This window comes from Notolepis coatsorum (genome assembly GCF_963971535.1).
Source record: "Notolepis coatsorum genome assembly, chromosome: 5".
Lineage (NCBI taxonomy): Eukaryota > Metazoa > Chordata > Actinopteri > Aulopiformes > Paralepididae > Notolepis > Notolepis coatsorum.
This window is the reverse complement of record NC_140169.1, coordinates 103,725,036-103,746,163: the sequence shown is the minus strand read 5'-3', so window position 1 is coordinate 103,746,163 and position 21,128 is coordinate 103,725,036. Positions and strand designations below refer to the sequence as shown.

General features: G+C 44.5%; 1 protein-coding gene across 1 annotated transcript in view; it reads left to right on the top strand.

Annotated features, from left to right (window-relative positions):
- The window catches only part of selenoi (selenoprotein I), a 68,092-nt gene that overhangs the window by 29,727 nt on the left and 17,237 nt on the right, over nucleotides 1-21,128 (top strand). The window contains exons 6-7 of the mRNA XM_084313817.1: nucleotides 12,577-12,685; nucleotides 13,767-13,815. Coding sequence (XP_084169943.1) covers nucleotides 12,577-12,685; nucleotides 13,767-13,815 — 158 coding nt within the window. The remainder of the gene's footprint in view (nucleotides 1-12,576; nucleotides 12,686-13,766; nucleotides 13,816-21,128) is intronic.

The following is a 21,128-nucleotide window of genomic DNA, read 5'->3' as shown; positions in this document are numbered from 1 at the left end:
ACCCAAGGGGGGACCCCGACAGAAAGGGCCGGTCTGATACGGGGAGAGCGGCCATCACACTTGGTGACATAAGCTCCCCCACTGAACATCTTCCCGGCATGGACTGCTGACGATAGCCTGCTCTGCAGCTGGACATGCAAGGCGCCCTCACCTCTGGCTGCGCGGTGTGAGGCGGTGTGGGGCCTAGGTCAAATACCGCCTGCGCTCCTGCGGACAGACCAAAAGGTCCCTCTGCGGAGAGGGAGCCCTGAGGAGGGGAAGCCTTCTCTCCTCCTCAAGGGGAGACTGTTCCAACCAAAGATGTCTGTGAACAAGCGTTGACAGCATCCTAGCCCTCCCTGCGGTTATAGCTTGTGGCTAGATCAAAAGCTGAATAACCTCAAAGCCTTGCGCGATGTTTTGACGTCGGCTGGCCCGACACCATTTTTGACAGAAAAAAACAGCAAATTCAATAATGTTGCCAGTCGCTGCTAATTCTATACCGCGGCGGTATAGGCTTCATCAGCCCACCAGCCACCTGCCGGGCCGACAGTATATGTGTACTTATCCACGCTAGAGAAGCGGGCTGAAAAATATATTATCCATGACCTGGTCAGCGCTAACGTCATACACGCACACACTAAGGCTGAGCCCGAACGTTCGAACGTTTGTTCGTTACGCTGACATTCGGACTTTAATTAATAGGTTCGAACGTTCGGTGAAAAAAAAATAAAGGATGCGCACGGGGTTGAGGTGATGTGAATGCGAGGCGCTCGGCTCAACCAGTATGGTATGCCGGGCTGCAGCGGGATACTATTTCTCAACCAGAGCTCTATTTTGATTGACAGGCGATTCTGCCAATTACGTCACACCGCTTGCACCCGCCTCTGCTGTTACCACCCATCGGCAAGCCTCAACAGACTTACCGTAGCTACCGGGGAGCCGTAGTTAGCTCCCCGCCGAGGAAGTAATCGGTAACAAGGTTTCCGTAGGTGAACCTGCAGACGGATCATTAATGAATACCATCCTTTTTCGGCCACGGAGTGCGAGCTTCATGGCGGGAGGTGGTTGCGTTGGAAACAACAGCAGGCGCACGGTGGACAGACCCGTCCACCGTCTACCTCGGAACGGTGGTAGGGCGGACGGGCGGCAGGCGTGTTGGGAGCCCGGCCGTTCCGAGGTAGACGGTGGACGGGTCTGTTGAGCCGAGGCGTGCGCCTCTCCTCCCGGCTCCCCTCCCCGTCGACCAAGAGTGAATACCTGTTATTGAACGTGTAACACTAACTATATAACGTTAATGCCACAAAACTAATGCATTTGTTTATCTAGCCCCTTACGTGACTGCAAGGGCTATTGTTTATCATACTTTGATTCAGTAGCTTGTTTATTTTCTTCTGAGTGCTTTGTTTAATTACATGTTTACATGAACAGCCACCACTGTAAACAACATGTTTTTCACCAATAGACTATGCAATGCCGCCCTCCGTAGGATCTATAATAATACAATAAAAAAAAAATTATTATTAAAAAAATGAGAAATAATTTTATTAAAAAAAAAATTTATTAAAAAATTTAAAAAAACGAACGTTCGTTCGATAAACCCTGGCGAACGTTCGAACCCTAAAAACAGGGTTCGGGCTCAGCCTTAGCACACACACACAGACACGTTGTGATTGCTATGAAAAAAACATCTGATTCAAGTTTCTTTAATAGTTGTCATACAGAAGTACAGAATACTTTTGTACAAAATGCTTCTTACTGTTGCGCTCCAGAGACTGTGCATGACAAGATAAGTATGAAATAAAAACATAGTAAAAATTAGAAGAAAAAAAAAGAGGTCACAGTGTTCAGTTTAGACATATGTACAATGTTCGTAGACGTAGTTACCATACAATATACAATACTGTGCAGTGTACTAATATACAATACTATATAGTGCAAGGCATAAATGGACAAGGTGCAGTTTAGGTACAATTCACAGTAGGTGTACGAGTTGTAGTGCAAATCCTTTATCAATAAATATAAAGTGTAAGTGTGTTTGTGTGATCTAAAGTGTGGAGAGTGGTTGCTGCAGTGTGTTGTTTGTTTGAGTGAGTGTGTGTGTGCGTGTGGGTGTGTGTGCTGTGTGCATTTGATGGTTGTTGCATAGTGATTATTGTTCGTTTAGCGATTATTGTTCGTTTAGCAGCCTGATGGCCTGGGGATAGAAGCTCCTTCTGAGTCTTTCTGTGCTCGCCATAAGACTCCGGTATCGCTTGCCTGACGGCAGCAGTTCAAAGAGGCAGTTGTTCGGGTGGCTCGAGTCCTTAATAATTCTCTTAGCCTTCCCCTTGCACCGCTTGTTGTAAATGTTCTGGAGGGTGGGAAGCCCCCCTTTAATTGTGCGTTCGGCTGAACGTGTCACTCTTTGTAGTCTGCTACGGTCTTGTGCAGTGCTATTCCCAAACCAGGAGGTGATGTTGCCGGTCAGGATGCTCTCTATTGTACATGAGTAGAAGTTCCTAAGGATCTTCTGACTGACTTGGAACTTCCTTAGGCGCCTGAGGAAGTAGAGGCGTTGTCGTGCCTTCTTCACAACACTGTCAATGTGTGTGGTCCATGTCAAGTCCTCGGATATGTGGGCTCCGAGGTACTTGAAACTGTTCACTCTCTCAACTGGTGCCCCGTCGATGCTGAGGGGGCTGTAGTCCTTGACCCCCGACCTCCTGAAGTCCACAATCATCTCTTTTGTTTTGCTGACGTTCAGGGAGAGGCAGTTCTCCTGACACCACTGTGACAGGTTCTCTACCTCTTCCAGGTAGGCCCTTTCGTCGTTGGCAGAGATCAGGCCCACCACTACTGTGTCATCAGCAAATTTGATGATGGTGTTGTTGTTCCGCTGTGCTACGCAGTCATGTGTGTACAGGGAGTAGAGGAGGGGGCTCAGAACACAGCCCTGGGGGGCCCCTATGTTGAGCGTGATGGATGAGGAGGTGCAGTTGCCGGCTCTTACCACCTGGGGTCTGCCCGTCAGGAAGTCCAGGACCCACTGGCACAGGTCATAGTTCAAGCCCAGGTCCCTGAGCTTGGCTATGAGTTTGGAGGGGACTATGGTATTGAATGCTGAGCTGTAGTCGATGAACAGCATTCTCACATAGTTCCCCTTCCTCTTGTCCAGATGTGATGCTGCTGTGTGCAGCACATGGGCTATGGCGTCCTCCGTGGACCTGTTGGGGCGATATGCAAATTGCAGAGGGTCCAGGTTGATGGGGAGGGAGGAACAGATGTAGCCCTTCACTAGCTTCTCAAAGCACTTCATGGCTATGGAGGTGAGGGCTACAGGGCGGTAGTCGTTGAGGCAAGCGGGCGTAGATTTTTTGGGTACAGGGATGATGGTGGACTTCTTCAGACAGGTGGGGATGACGGCCTGTTCCAAGGACAGGTTGAAGATGTCAGTGAATACCGGGGCCAGTTGGTCGGCACAGACTTTTAGGACGCGGCCGGGGATGCCGTCCGGTCCTGCTGCCTTCCTGATATCCACTTTTTTAAAGATCCGTCTCACCTCATGCTCTGTTACCCTGAACACTGAGTCTCCATCAGCAGATTAACCCAATACTGGTAAAATAGTCCTTACCTCACATCAGATGTTCTGCAAAAAGATGAATCCAATTCCTGATCGCCATTTCAAATATTGATCGTGTTTATTGATCCAACGTTATAGTCAAACGCATAATCGAAAGCTGCTCCGAGCCTCCCCAGTGAATGTGGTAACAGACACTGCTTGCCAGAGATGGGGAAACCCTGGACCGGAGTTTTTCTCTGATGCACATGGCCACTCAATCCAATCCAATGATGTGCATTACCATCCGGGAGATGATAGGGGGCGGTATTTGCCCTTTTCGAGCTCAGAGCCATTCCCAATGATAACGTCAGGCTGGATGGATGAAAAATGAATGGATATCGCTAATAAAAGAAATGACGATTAAATAATGAGAGAAGATAGATAGATAGATACTTTATTATTCAGGGTATCTCGCAGCTCACACAGTATACAGACATTGACCGTTCTCATTCAGTTATTACACGTTATGTCTGCATCATGAATAAAAAATAAGCACATGATAAAATTCAATTAAATCATATCCATCAATATTAATAGGAGCGTGATTAGATAAAAGCAGGTGTATAAAACAGTGTATAAAAACAGGTGTAAAAACAGGTGTGTGGGTCAGAGGTCAGGTCCCCCGCACTATATTACGCTGTTGTACAGTCTGATGGCTGTGGGGACAAAGGACCTCCTGTGCCGCTCAGTCCGTGAGTGCAGGGAGATGAGCCGTCCGCTGCGACTGCTGCTCTGCCCCACCAGGGTGTGGTGGAGAGGGTGGTTGGTATTGCCCATGATGGCCAGCAGCTTGCTCTGCGTGCGGCTCTCCACCACGGTCCCCAGTGGGTCCAGTCTCCTCCCCACCACTGAGCCAGCCTTCTTGACCAGCTTATCCAGCCGCCTGGCATCCCTGGCCGTGGTATTACCACCCCAACAGACAGCGGCGTAGAGGAGCACACTTGACACCACTGCCTGATAGAACATGAACAACATTTCCCCACACACATTAAAAGACCTGAGCCTCCTAAGGAAGAACAGCCGGCTCTGTCCTTTCTTGTAGAGCGCTTCCGCGTTTGCAGCCCAGGCCAGCTTATCGTCTAGGTGCACGCCTAAATATTTGTATGTCTGCACCGTCGCAATGTTGTTTCCCCGTATGCTGACTGGTTGCAGAGGTGGTTTCGACCTGCGGAAATCCAGTACCATCTCCTTGGTCTTTTTTGCGTTCAGGAGAAGGCTGTTCCGTTCGCTCCAGTCGCTGAAGGCTCCCACCTGGTCCCTGTACTCTCCCTCCTGTCCCTTCCTCACACACGCCACAATCGCTGTGTCGTCTGAGTATTTTTGGACGTGGCAAGACTCAGAGTTGTAGTTGAAGTCTGCCGTGTAGAGGGTGAACAGGAATGGAGCGAGAACAGTCCCCTGTGGAGCCCCAGTGCTGCTGACCACTGTCTCCGAGACACAGTTGCCCATTCTGACAAACTGTGGTCGGTCTGTCAGGTAATCTGTGATCCAGGAAGTGAAGGAGGGATCCACCCCCATCTTCCTGAGCTTGTCTTTAAGTATGGGAAATTGAATAGTATTAAAAGCGCTCGAAAAATCAAAAAAACATAATCCTCACATAACTCCCCGGCTCATCCAGGTAGGAGTAGGCCCGGTGAAGCATGTAGAGGACCGCGTCGTCCACCCCGATGCTCTCCCGATACCCAAACTGCAGGGGGTCCAGGGCGTGTTCAGTCTGTGGCATCAGATGGTGTAGAAGCAGCCTCTCCAGTGTCTTCATGATGTGTGACGTGAGGGCCACCGGTCTGTAGTCGTTGAGCTCGGCCGGGCGCCCAGCTTTGGACTAGGTCACTGGGGGGGGCTAGGTGACAGGGGGTGGGGCCAGGGAACGGAACTGCAGAGTTGTGGTTGCAGCAGTGAGGAGGAGATGGTGCAGGGGGAGGAGCTGCAGCTGGAGAGGTGGGAGGGGGTGTTGGTGTGGCCTGGTCAACAGGGGCAGAGCGAGCCCTGGCTGCCGTGTCAAACCGGTTGTAGAATTGGTTAAACTCGTTGGCCTTGTCCACATCACCCTCTGCCTGGCAGTTCACCTGCTTATAGCCGGTGATGGTTTTCATTCCCCTCCACACCTCTCTGGTGTTGTTGTGCTGCAGCTTCCTCTCCACCTTCCTCTTATAGTCCTCCTTGGCCTGCTTCAGACTCCTCTTTAATTCCCGTTGCACCTGCTTGCGCCTCTCTATGTCATCCTTCCTGAATGCCGCCTTTTTCTCATTAACACTTTGACTGCCGGGACCCGTCTTTAGACGTCTTTCCTGGCCATGCTAAAGTTGCCGGGGGACGCTGTACAGCGTCCTTATATCAATATTTCAAAAATCTGCGATCGGATTCATAATGTCCCTCCGCTGGCCTGAGATCCACCAGCAGGACCCACTGAGCTCTCTGGCGGTTCAGGAGCGCCATCTGGTGGCCGATCGGCGCAACCGCTTAACAGGAAGCGCAGTAGAGGTTTTGCTGGTCGGCCATTATACTTCCGGGCACTCGGTATAGGTTCCGGCACTCTAGCTCGTCACACTACATAGCGATCGATTGCCAATAACTCGATAAACAACATGATTTGGACGTATATACCATTATACAATAATGGTATATGGTAATAATATATCCCATAATGATAAAATTTCTACTCGACGATGATCGCCCAACGGCGCGCGGAGACTGGGGTGAGTTTCAGCGTGTAACGTTACCGTCTTCGATAATAACTGATATTATCAACATTTGACCCACATTAGATGATTGGTATAACGCTGCCCACGGAATTATAAACGCCCCCTTGCCCATCCGGTCAACATCAGATGACGTGTAGTAACTTCTAGAAGTACGTCTAGTTGGAATTTTTTATATCGCGCTGATTGCCATCAAACTGTATTTCATCATCAATATAATGCATTTGGGGCTATATATCACGTTCTGGAGAAAGCTGCAGAAAGAGATGAAAACATACTTATACATTAGACCATACTTTACTATGAATATGTGAATGAAAAAGTTTAACGTTGCTACACAATGAACAATACATATAGGACTTTGAATGGGCCCTAATAATGGCAATGTAGCAATAGAATTTAAAAAGTTATAGCCCTGCAAAGAAGGGGACTTTCTCCATAGACAAATAGCGCTGGCAAGGTATATCATTAATTTAACCTTAGGCAACCAAAGTGTTAACAAGCCTCTTGAGGTCAGCGGTGATCCAGGGCTTGTTGTTTGAAAAACAGCGCACAGTCCTTGCTGGTACAATCATGTCCCTGCAGAAGGTCAGGTCAGGTAACTGGTGGTACAGTCAGCCTTCCTGTCAGTGTCCAAGATCCCCATATTCCCGTCTGTGTCCTGCAATACATCCCAGTCTGTACACTCATAGCAGGCTCTCAGGGACTCACTGGCCTCTGGTGTCTATTTTCTAAATGTCCGAGTGATTACAGGTTGCCTCTGCACACAGGGTTTGTAGCAGGGCTGAAGGTGAACCAAATTGTGATCTGATCTGCCAATTGGTGGGAGTGCTGTGGCGGTATATGCTTCCCTGGCATTTGCATACAGTAGATCTAGTGTGTTGTTCTCTCTTGTGGGGCAGTTAACATATTGTACAAAGCCAGTTAGATGGGAGGCAAGGCTGACATGGTTAAAGTCACCTGAGATCAGGATGAATGCATCAGGATGCTGAGTCTGAAATCTCGCGACAGTGTCATGGATGACGTCACACGCCACTGCCGGGACAGCGCGAGGGGGGATGTAAACAACAATGGCGACTATGTGAGAGTACTCCCGGGGAACATAGTAGGGCCTGATACTAACTGCTAGAAGTTCGACATCCTGGCAGCTAGGGCTGTCTTAAATACTTCGTTCGATGGCACAAGCTTCGAACATTAAAAAAAAAATCGAAGTTTAAAAAGAAATAAAAAAATATTAATTTCTTTTCAATTTTTTTTTTTTTAAACTTCTGTGTGTGTGCATGGAGCCATTGGGTGGGGCCGGGGGACAAATACACTGGAGGAAAGTAACCCAGCTCAGCACTGCCCAAATTATATCATCACTATTGCCTGTTTGAAGGATATCATCCTCAAACACATATACACCACCTACACTCCTATTCTCAGTCCTTGCCCCACAATGGTGGAATGAACTACCCACCCCAGTTAGGATAGCCAAATCCCATCCAATCTTTCGCCGTCAACTAAAGACGCACTTCTTCAACCATTATCTGAAATAAAATAAAATAAAATAAAAAAAATCTAACCCTAAGTAACCTTACTGTCATGCACTTGTCCTAATAAACTAACCTACACTGTAACACGCAACACTTTGATGAATATTGTTACTCAGCTGATAGAGTTGTATCCTTCTTGATGACCTGTCGTACAGAACTTGTAAGTCGCTTTGGATAAAAGCGTCAGCTAAATGACTAAATGTAAATGTGAATGTAAATGCCTTGTAGAATTCCACACATAAGAAAGAAAGATACTGGGATGAATAAACAAAATGGGAAATAAAATGTAGAAATGCATGCAATACATAAATAAATATGAATCTCCATATATGTAATAGAACATTTAGATAAGGTGCTACTGAGATGTTTTGGTGAGTTCTTTGTTTTTTTGTGGAAGTAGCCCTTCTTAAAAATGCATGAACATTCACTGATAATTGGTCTGTAGTGGAGTCTACAAGGTCTACATTGCCGGACCATGTAGAATCCGGACCTTGTAGACTGACATAATTCTGTGCATAGTTTAGTCTACACAGGCCATATTGCAAATAATCAAAATCTTACTTCATTCATCTTAAACATTCTTGATTTGGGGGATTGGTATTTCCCATGAAATCTGAAGTTGTTCAAACGACAACAGCGATCCACCTTGAATTAAATCACACAGCCGTGTTGGCTGCGTCACAGTCACGAAAGGGGCTACTTAATTCAGCACATTTAAAAACAACAAAGTTTACCAAAGTGCTGTACAAGTTTCAAGTTCAAGTTTCTTTAATAGTTGTCATACAGAAGTACAGAATACTTTCATACAAAATGCTTCTTACTGTTACGCTCCAGAGACTGTGCTAGACAAGATAGTATCAAATAACATAGTATAGCATGTAATTTAGAAGAAGAAAATGAGGTCACAGTGTTCGGTATAGACATATGTACAATGTTCTGAGTTACCATATAATATACAATACTATGCAGTGTACTAATGTACAGTACTATATAGTGCAAAGCAGAAATGGGATGAGGTACAATTTAGGTACAATTTACAGTAAGGTGTACGAGTTGTAGTGCAATCCTTCATCAATAAATATAAAGTGTGGGGAGTGGGTGCTACAGTGTGTTTGTTTAAAGTGGGTGTGTGCTATAAAGTGTGTGGAGTGGGTGCTACAGTGTGTTTGTTTAAAGTGAGTGTGTGCGTGTGGATGTGTGTGCTATGTGCGTTTGGTGGTTGTTGTTGTGTAGTGTTCATTGTTCGTTTAGCAGCCTGATGGCATGAGGATAGAAGCTTCTTCTGAGTCTTTCTGTGCTCGCCTTGAGACTCCGGTATCGCTTGCCTGACCGCAGCAGTTCAAAGAGGCAGTTGTTCGGGTGACTGGAGTCTTTAATGATTCTCTTAGCCTTGCCCTTGCAACGCTTGTTGTAAATGTTCTGGAGGGTGGGGAGCCCCCCTCCAATTGTGCGTTCGGCTGAACGTGTCACTCTTTGTAGTCTGCTTCGGTCTTGTGCAGTGCTATTCCCAAACCAGGAGGTGATGTTGCCGGTCAAGATGCTCTCTATTGTACATGAGTAGAAGTTCTTAAGGATCTTCTGACTGACTTGGAACTTCCTTAGGCGCCTGAGGAAGTAGAGGCGTTGTCGTGCCTTCTTCACAACACTGTCAATGTGTGTGGTCCATGTCAAGTCCTCGGATATGTAGGCTCCGAGGTACTTAAAGCTGTTGACTCTCTCAACCGGTGCCCCGTCGATGCTGAGGGGGCTGTAGTCCTTGACCCCCGACCTCCTGAAGTCCACAATCATCTCCTTTGTTTTGCTGACGTTCAGGGAGAGGCTGTTTTCCTGGCACCATCCCGCCAGGACCTTGACCTCTTCCAGGTAGGCCCTCTCGTCGTTGGCAGAGATCAGGCCCACCACCACTGTGTCGTCAGCAAATTTGATGATTGTATTGCTACTCCGCTGAGCCACACAGTCGTGTGTGTACAGGGAGTAGAGGAGGGGACTCAGAACACAGCCCTGGGGGGCCCCTATGTTGAGGGTGATGGATGAGGAGGTGCAGTTGCCTGCTCTCACCACCAGGAAGTCCAAGACCCACTGGCAGAGGTCATAGTTCAAGCCCAGGTCCCTGAGCTTGGCTATGAGTATGGAGGGGACTATGGTATTGAATGCCGAGCTGTAGTCGATGAATAGCATTCTCACATAGTTCCCCTGCCTCTTGTCCAGGTGTGCAGCACATGGGCTATGGCGTCCTCCGTGGACCTGTTGGGGCGGTATGCAAATTGCAGGGGGTCCATGTTGATGGGGAGGGAGGAGCAGATGTAGCCCTTTACTAGCTTCTCAAAGCACTTCATGGCTATGGAGGTGAGAGCTACAGGGCGGTAGTCGTTGAGGCAAGCAGGCTTGGATTTTTTGGGTACAGGGATAATAGTGGACTTCTTCAGGCAGGTGGGGATGACAGCCTGTTCTAAGGACAGGTTAAATATGTCAGTGAATACTGGGGCCAGTTGGTCGGCACAGACTTTTAGGACGCGGCCGGGGATGCCGTCCGGACCTGCTGCCTTCCTGATATTCACTTTTTTAAAGGTCCGCCTCACCTCATGCTCTGTTACCCTGAACACTGCGCCTCCATCAGCAGCCGACCCCCCCCCCCCCCATTGCCGTGGCTTGTGAGCTGGTGTTGTTATTACCAGCATCAAACCTCGCATAGAAGGTATTGAGGTCATTTGCTAAGGAGATGTCACTGTTCAGTTTGAGGGAGGCGCCTTTGTAGTCTGTCATCGTTTTGAGCCCCTGCCACATAGCTCTAGAGTCAGCTTGTTCAAACTGGAGTTCAATTTTATCCCTGTAGCGCCGTTTGGCCTCTGACACTGTCCTCCTTACGTTGTATCGCGCCACCTTGTGGTCATTCATGTTGCCTGCCACTAGGCCGTCGTTGTATGCTTTGGTGCGCTCTCTCAGAGCTTCACGGACGGATTTGTACCCAGGGTTTTTGATTTGGGTAAACTCTCATTTTGGTAGTGGGGATTGTTTCTTCCACCAAGTCCCACAACATAAGATAAAATATCGAAGGTCAGCCCTACTGGCAGCATATCTTTTCCTTAACTGTTATGTGACCCGGGTTGTACCGTCGATTATTCACATAGAGGATTAGACCCCCTCCTTTGCTTTTACCGCTCGTTATTGGCAACCAACGCATGGCAAGAAATAACGAGAAATCGGTGGTCTATCTTGTAAAAGCCTATAATAAAAACCATATTCACTGTACTGCTATATTTCACTGTCTAGAAATTGTATGCTTTTCTTATTATTTTCTTTTTTTCATTTGTATCACTTAATTAATACACAAACACAATGATTAGCCTATAAGCCTCCTCGGATGATATCATGAGGATACATTCTAACTCCTTATCTCATTAAATTAACCTCTGGAGATTATGTTTGTAATAGAAAAGGGAGTCTATAGAGGCTGACTTCAGGCAAAGCAATTGGGGCATGTTGGAAGTAAAAGCTGCAGACCGCAGTCACCGCACCAGGTTAAGCGCATGGCTGGAGCCCTGAGGAGGACCTTGCATGGTCCAAACCACTCAGCGTCTTTTACTTTGATATGTTGTAATTGTTAATTGACTTTCCTGCTCTGAGTGTGCCTCAAGTCGGCCTCTATAGGCTACCTTTTCTGTACCATTGTATATCCTGGACTTCACTACCTGTTTTCTCTTTCTATATATCAGCTTTGCGTTTGTTTATTTAATCTATTACATTTTTGGTGATGTGCCCCCTTTTTTAAGCTGTTTTAACACTTTGGTCGCCAGGCTTATATTCAGAATAAACCATCCCACGCCAGCTCTTTGTCTATGGAGAAGTTCCCCTTCTTTGCAGGGCTATAACTTTTTAAATTGTATTGCTAAATTGACATTACTATGGCCCATTCAACATCAAGTATCTATTGTTCAGGGTGTAGCAACGTTATATTTTTTCATTCACATATTCATACTAAAATACGGTCTAAAGTATAAGTATGTTTTTATCGTTTTCTGCAGCTTTCTCCAGAACGTGATTTATAGCCCTAAATGCATTATATTGATGATTGTATACAGTTTGATAGCAATCGGCGCGAGATAAAAAATTTCAAATGGACGTGCTTCTAGAAGTTACTACTTATCATCTGATGTTGACCGGATGGGGGGGGGGGTCGTTTATAATTCCGTGGCCAACGTTAGATGATTCATCTAGTGTGGGTGATATGATCATCAGAGCAGTTTATATCGAACACATTAAAAAATAACGCTGAATCTTACCGTAGCTTCCTCGTAGCGTTGGGCGATGAGCGTGGAGCAGAAATATTCCTATTATGGGATGTAGAAATATGCGATCCATTTCCAGGTTGTATAATAGTATATACGTCCAAATCATGTTGTTTATCGAGTTATTGGTAACGGATCACTATCCATTGTGTCGCGCTCGAGTCCTGGGACTATTAGCGAGTGATCGGACCGAATTGGAATGAGCACCAGCTTACATTTCCTGTTTCCGGTCTGGGCGATCCGCCGATCGGCCACCAGATGGCGCTCTTGAACCGTTGGAGAGTTGAGAGGGGATCAACAGTAGATCTCAAGTCTCCGTGGGAGAAATATGATTTCGATCACAGATTTTTGAAATATTGATATCAAAGACGTGGTACGGTGTCTTTGGCAGAATGAGCATGGCGGGGAATGACGTGGTAAGGCGTTTTTGGCGACCATAGTGTTAATAACTTATCTTTGTCCCATCCTTTTGCCAGACCATCTCCATTGTGTACATCATCACCGCTGTGGTTGGCGTGGAACAGTGGTACCAGCCAATCCTGTGGCACTTCCTCTACAGAGACCTGTTCACCTTCATGATACTGGGTGAGCTTCCACATCCTCGGTTTGAATATGCTTCTAGATTTATTCAGTCACTTTTGAGCTGCTATTGACCCATCTCAACCCCTGCCCTCTTTTCTTGATCCTCTAATCACAACGGTTGCTTCCCTCGGACAAGCAACAGTTGTGATTAGAGGATCAAGAAAAGAGGGCAGAGTTTGAGCTGGGTCTATTGTTTTACTTTGTATGTGAAAGATCTGTGCGATTGTTCCAGTCACACTTCAGTAATGTGCTCCTGAAGTTATCTCTTCTTTCTTCAGTGATGTTATATCTCTAGTCTTTCTTCAGTGATGTTATCTCTCTAGTCTTTCTTCAGTGATGTTATCTCTCTAGTCTTTCTTCAGTGATGTTATCTCTCTAGTCTTTCTTCAGTGATGTTATCTCTCTAGTCTTTCTTCAGTTATGTTATCGCTCTAGTCTTTCTTCAGTGATGTTATCTCTCTAGTCTTTCTTCAGTGATGTTATCTCTAGTCTTTCTTCAGTGATGTTATCTCTAGTCTTTCTTCAGTGATGTTATCTCTCTAGTCTTTCTTCAGTGGTGTTATCTCTCTAGTCTTTCTTCAGTGATGTTATCTCTCTAGTCTTTCTTCAGTGATGTTATCTCTAGTCTTTCTTCAGTGATGTTATCTCTCTGGTCTTTCTTCAGTGATGTTATCTCTCTAGTCTTTCTTCAGTGATGTTATCGCTCTAGTCTTTCTTCAGTGATGTTATCTCTCTAGTCTTTCTTCAGTGATGTTATCTCTAGTCTTTCTTCAGTGATGTTATCTCTCTAGTCTTTCTTCAGTGATGTTATCTCTAGTCTTTCTTCAGTGATGTTATCTCTCTAGTCTTTCTTCAGTGATGTTATCTCTAGTCTTTCTTCAGTGATGTTATCTCTCTAGTCTTTCTTCAGTGATGTTATCTCTCTAGTCTTTCTTCAGTGATGTTATCTCTCTAGTCTTTCTTCAGTGATGTTATCTCTAGTCTTTCTTCAGTGATGTTATCTCTCTAGTCTTTCTTCAGTGATGTTATCTCTAGTCTTTCTTCAGTGATGTGCTCCTGATCTTATCTTTCTGGTCTTTTCCAGCTTGTTCCTTTGCTGTGACCTTACCCATGAGCCTCTTCAATGTTCTCAAGTAAGTGGGTGGGGTTGGTTTTGTCTTGCTCCCTGGCCGGCCGGCAGCCATTTCTATGTCAGCTAGTCTTGGCAGGGCAGTGAGAAACATAGTCTTTGTCCAATGAAAACGGTTTGGTTTCATAAATCAAACACATTTGACTGCCGCGTGCATGGGGAAGGGAATACATCGCAAACGGAAGAAGCCGTGGAAGAGAGAATAAAATGCATGGATTACACGTAACTTTTTCTATGCTGATAAGTTTGGTAACTGAAAGAGTTGGTGGTTTGCTGTTTCTCCAGGCCAATGTAAATAATATCCCAAAGAAATGTGTAAGAAAAGTCCCAGGCTCTCCTCATCTTTGTTCACTACTACTGCTGCTACTGCTACTACTGCTGCTGCTGCTGCTACTACTGCTGCTGCTATTGCTACTGTTATTGCTGCTACTACTACTATTGCTACTACTACTGCTGCTACTACTACTACTGCTGCTATTGCTACTGTTATTGCTGCTACTACTACTGCTGCTGCTACTACTGCTGCTACTACTACTACTGCTGCTATTGCTGCTACTACTATAATAATAATAATTCATTGCATTTATATAGCGCTTTTCTAGACACTCAAAGCGCTTTACAATGTAGGGTGGAAATTGTCTCCTTCACCACCACTGGTAGCACCCAACCTTGGGCTATGCGCGTCTCTACTTTCCGTAGCTCCATTTCTGCAGACCCCTCTCTGATTGGTTGAGCCCATTTCTGCAGACCCCTCTCTGATTGGTTGAGCGAAGCCCCTCTCTGATTGGTTGAGCGAAGCCCCTCTCTGATTGGTTTAGCTCGTCACGCGGCAAAAGGCGGACGTAATGTTATCATATCAAGAAGATAAAAAGAAATGTACTACCAGATTTGCGTATAACGTTATTTTGCGTGACTTCGCGGTTTATTTATAACGTTATGCACATTTCACAACACAGCCAGCTGTTAGAAACTGTACATTGTAACGTTATATAACATAACGTTATGTTATTTCGCAGTTATTTCGCGGTTTATTCACATAACGTTATTTCACGTGACAAGTTCAACACAGCCCAAAAAAAAATTGCGATTTTAAAATCAAACTTATTCAAGTATTAACATCACTAACATGTCACAAAAGCATGTACAATGTATATTATCATCAATACGTTAGTTTAGCAATAGGTTAAAAGTGCCATTAGATAGTTTTAACTTCTCGATTTGCTGAAGTCTATTGCAAGATGGCGACCATTTTGGAAAATTTGAACCATGGGAATTGTAGTTTTTTTGCAGCAATGTTTTCAAGGGCATGCATAGCTGTGGATCTGCGTTGGAATTTTTGCAAACTACACTTCCTGCCAGATTCTGTGGGGGTTCAAAGTTAACACTTTGATTGCCCAAGGTTAAATTCATGATATACCATCCCTTGCCAGCTCTATTTAACATGGAGAAGTTCCCCTTCTTTGCAGGGCTATAACTTTTTAAATTCTATAGCTAGATTGCCATTATTAGGGCCCATTCAATGTCCTATATGTATTGTTCATGGTGTAGCAACGTTAAACTTTTTCATTCACATATTCATACTAAAATATGGTCTAAAGTATAAGTATGTTTTCATCTCTTTCTGCAGCTTTCTCCAGAACGTGATTTATAGCCCCAAATGCATTATATTGATGATCAAATACAGTTTGGTAGGAATCTGTGCAAGATCAAAAATTTCAACTGGACGTACTTCTAGAATTTACTACACGTCATCTGATGTTGACCGGATGGGCGAGGGAGCGTTTATAATTCCGTGGGCAACGTTATACCATTCATCTAATGTGGGTCATATGTTCATCATAGCAGTTTATATCGAACACTGTAATACTACACGCTAAAACTCACCCCAGTCTCCTCGGGCCGTTGGGCGATCAGCGTGGAGTAGACAGTTTTCGATTATGGGATGTTGAAATGCCCGATCTATTTCCAGGTTGTATAATAGTATATACGTCCAAATCATGTTGTTTTTTCGAGTTATTTCCACCGATCGATGTTCACTGTGTGAAGACAGAGTCTCTCTAACATTAGCGAGTGCCCGGACCCCATATGGAGTGAGTCCTGCCGGGTTAAAGGTTGATATCCGGTTTCGATCTGCCGATCGGCCACCAGATGGCGCTCTTGAACCGCTAGAGGGTTGAGAGGAGATCAGCACTGTGTGTCAAGGCTCCGGAACGGAAATATGATTTCGATCACAGATTTTTGAAATATTGATATCAAAGACGAGTTACGGCGTCCTCTGCAACTTGAGCATGGCGGGGAATGACTAGTTCCGGCGTTTTCGGCAGTTAAAGTGTTAAGCATTCTGAATGAATTATATCAATAACTCTTATTATTCGGGATAATAAGCCACAAAAGGTAACGTTTTTGACAAATATTGAAACGCAGTTAGTTTCTCCTCCCTTTTGTTATCATGTAGCAACAATTAGATCTGAAATTAGTTTCAAAATGGTTGCACCAGGGTTTCCGTTAGAAAAAATTGTTGCCGGTCTCCGTGACCTGCAAGATTTCAACTACCGGACAAATGAGATTAATTCCGGTCATAGTTTATTGAGCTTTAAAACAATTGAGATAGGCAGGCTATATAAAGAATGTCATCCTCAAGGCATGTAGATTTATAATATTATTACTTAAAACTAGGCTACTTTTGCGTATAGTCATTAATATATTCCAAATAAAATAAGTCCCTCGATACTCCGTCTCCGTGCTGCTGCTGACTTGAAATAAAATAGACCGCGTATGTGGCAGTCGGTCCGACACTAGCAGTCTGTTATAATCACATTTTTATGAGCTAACGAATTCCGTTATATTGGACATTTGTATTAATTATATCAAGCGAAGAACTGAGAAAGCAGAGAGAGTAGGATTCCGCAGAACAACGGCAACATTATCGTGGTTTGCGTGACTACTCTCTCCACCTCAATGTCACGCGGCCGAAAAGGGCGCTTGTCTATTGGACAGTGGAAATGTGTGTGTGGCTGCGATCCTGTGTGTGCGCGCGCGCGTGTGTGTGTGTGTCTGTGTGTGTACACTGCGGAGCCCAGATCAGCGGAGCCGAGTTTTGACATGGCATTGATCCATTGTTCTATTGAAGCACATTTACCACCATCCTCTCGCTAAACAACTTGTAGACCACGGTGTTTTTATGAGTGCCCACAAGTAGCCGTTTTAATAATATAATAAGCCGCGCGCCTCGGTAATAATAATAAGCCGCGTTTTTTCTTCCTTCTTCCCAAGATGCACAGACATAGATAGATAGATAGATAGATAGATAGATAGATAGATAGATAGAGAGATAGATAGATAGATAGATAGAGAGATTAGATGCAGTGTGCTTGTTTTGCAGTGAGTGCTGCGAGCAGTGGTAATAATAATCACTTCCTATATTTGTTTCGCGTTTGGTCCGATGAAGCGAACCGAGACCTACGTTTTTAAAGCTCTCGCTGACAACGTCGTTGTCATTATTAGAAGCAACGAGGAAACAAATGTAATGATCGTTTCGTTCATCGCATAGGCTATTTAATTTTAGCCTATTTTAATACAATTCAAATAATCAAATTGTGCTTAGACTCAGGGAATTATTTTCACCGGACATTAAGACCGGAGAAATTAAATATGTCGGACTTCAAGAGATTTTGCCGGACAAATACCGGTAATTACCGGCTAACGGAAACGCTGGGTTGCACTATGGTGAAAATAAAAAAATACAGTAAATTACAGTAGATATCATTATCTGTTCTTATGCACGCCTGGTGATACTAAATCCAAATTGAACTCGGGCATTTGAAAGATAATATATGTATATATATATAAATGTGCGAATTGGCTATAATAAGGTAATTTATAAGCATCATATTCTATAATAATATTTCAAATGGCATTGGTCCGGATGGGAGAATTCAGTACTGTATCTACAGAACCTTCGGTTTAATCATCTTCCCTTTATTAATTTCCTTTGATTTTTTTTTACACATGATCTCAAGAGGGTACTTCATATTCTCCTTTGTTTCATCACAATTTAAGCAAGCCTAGTAATGGATACAATATTTCTGACACTGTGAATACATTCCCTGAGGTCCATAGATGTCCCTAGATACCAAGAATATGCAAATATGCAAGCGACTTACAGAAGTCAGCAGGAGGGGTACCTCTCTGGCAGCTAAGGGTCAGTGGTATTGTTCATCAAATAGTAACAAGCTAAGCTTGAGTGTTGGTGCATAGTAGTATATGACATATTAGCATGATACATTGTAGAATAAGTATAGTAGCATAGTAGTAGGGTACATAGTAATAACAAGACAGGTTAGGTTTATTTCTTTTATACACCGTGATATGATATAGGGCTACAGTACATACCTGGATACTTGTCAATGGAATTGACAGAGTGTACTTTTTGATTTTGTGGTCTGGGCAGAACAGTTAGTTACTTCCCACCACTGGCTATAAACACATCTTCACTACATGTTGAAAGTAATGTGTGTCTCTTGATACATGGTGTTGTCTTCACACTGTTCTCACCATGTCCCCTCTGGGACGTATGGAAGACCCTGGGGACCTGGGGAACTATTGCTACTGCTGCTATTGCTGCTGCTACTGCTGCTATTGCTGCTGCTGCTACTACTATTACTGCTGCTACTACTGCTGCTACTACTACTATTGCTGCTGCTACTACTACTATTACTGCTGCTACTACTACTATTGCTGCTCCTACTACTACTATTGCTGCTGCTACTACTACTATTACTGCTCCTACTATTGCTGCTGCTACTACTGCTATTGCTGCTCTTACTACTGCTGCTGCTACTACTATTGCTGCTGCTACTACTGCTATTGCTGCTGCTACTACTGCTATTGCTGCTGCTACTACTATTACTGCTCCTACTATTGCTGCTGCTACTACTGCTATTGCTGCTACTACTACTATTGCTGCTGCTACTACTATTACTGCTCCTACTATTGCTGCTCCTACTATTACTGCTCCTACTATTGCTGCTGCTACTACTGCTATTACTGCTCCTACTATTGCTGCTGCTGCTACTACTATTGCTGCTACTACTATTGCTGCTGCTACTACTACTATTACTGCTGCTACTACTACTACTATTGCTGCTGCTACTACTACTATTGCTGCTGCTACTACTACTACTACTACTACTATTACTGCTGCTACTATTGCTGCTGCTACTATTGCTGCTCCTACTACTGCTGCTGCTACTACTATTGCTGCTGCTACTACTACTATTGCTGCTGCTACTACTGCTATTGCTGCTGCTACTGCTATTGCTGCTGCTACTACTACTGCTATTGCTGCTGCTACTACTACTGCTCCTCCTCCTACTACTATTACTGCTGCTACTACTACTATTGCTGCTGCTACTACTACTATTGCTGCTGCTACTGCTATTGCTGCTACTACTACTACTGCTATTGCTGCTGCTACTACTACTGCTATTGCTCCTACTACTACTGCTATTGCTCCTCCTACTACTGCTATTGCTGCTACTACTGCTGCTATTGCTCCTCCTACTACTGCGATTGTTGCTGCTACTACTGCTATTGCTGCTGATATTGCTCCTCCTCCTGCTATTGCTGCTGCTATTGCTCCTCCTACTACTGCTATTGCTGCTCCTACTACTGCTATTGCTGCTCCTACTACTGCTATTGCTGCTCCTACTACTGCTATTGCTGCTGCTACTACTGCTATTGCTGCTACTACTGCTGCTATTGCTCCTCCTACTACTGCGATTGTTGCTGCTACTACTGCTATTGCTGCTATTGCTCCTCCTACTACTGCTATTGTTGCTGCTACTACTGCTATTGCTGCTGCTACTACTGCTATTGCTGCTGCTACTACTGCTATTACTGCTATTGTTGCTGCTACTACTGCTATTGCTGCTGCTACTACTGCTATTGCTGCTGCTACTACTGCTTTTGCTGCTCCTATAGGGCTGTCCCCGACTAAGGATTTGGATAGTCGACTATGATTTGATTGGCCAAAATTTGCCGTTAGTCGACTATTAGTAGTAAAAAGTATATTTGGGCTGTGGGGGTGCTTAATGTCTGAAGGAGTCGACTGAAGGTTTCTTGTCCTCTGCAAAAGCATGCAATTGGTCCATTGATGGATACATCTTGATATTTGTCTAGTCTAGTGTGTTCATTAGATGGGTGAAATCTTCTTTCTGTGCCTGTTTTCGTAGGCAGTTAGCCTCTGGTATGCGTGCCATTAGCGTTAGCCACGCTTCTAGGCCTCTTTTCTTTTGGAAAGAATGATAAAAAAAAATATATATATATATATTTTTTTTTATAAATCATTATTTTTTTTGTTTTTTTACTAAGAGGTTAGCAGTCGACTACGGCTCCTTTCGACCGATTAGTCGACTAATAGGGCTCAGCCCTATGCTCCTACTACTACTGCTATTGCTGCTGCTACTGCTATTGCTGCTCCTACTACTGCTATTACTACTGCTACTACTGCTATTGCTGCTACTACTACTACTACTGCTATTGCTGCTATTGCTACTACTGATATTGCTACTGTTATTGCTGATGCTACTACTAATACAAAATAATACATTTAATTTATATAGCACACTTTAAACTCAAACGAGATCTCAAGCAAAAGGGAAATGAAAAGTTTAAAAGTAAAAACATAAAAACATAGGAGCAGTAAAAACAGGCCCTTAGTGGAATGCAGAGTAAAATAAATTAGTCTTAAGGCTGGTTTTGAAGGCAGCAAGGGAGTCTGAAGCCTTGATGGATCCTGGCAGTTGATTCCACAGGCGTGGCCCCAGTGTGGAAAAGCATGGTGCCCCATTATTGTCAGCCTGGTGCGTGGGATGGCGAGGAGGTTTTGGCTGCCAGACCTAAGTGACCTGGATGCAAGTTGAGGGGAAAGGAGAATCATAAAGTTTATCTGCTGGCTTATTGGCATGCCAGTGGAGGACTGGGGTGATGTGTTGAGTTTTCCAGGTTTTTGTGAGGACACAGGCAGCACTGTTCTGGACGTACTGTACTGTAACCTCTGGATGGTTTTGGAGGGAAGGCCTACCAGCAGAGAGTTACAGTAGTCTATGCGGGAACAGACAAAGGGGTGGACCAGTGGAGAAGTACAAATAAAAATAGGCAGTGTAAACAATATAACAATATAATTAACTCTGGACATGTGCATATGGGGAAGTAGACAGTGTAAAAATGTAAAGGTGCAGATGCGGGTATGTATGCCCTCTCAGTTATATTTTCCCTACAATAAATATAGTTACAATATATATAATCTAATAACTA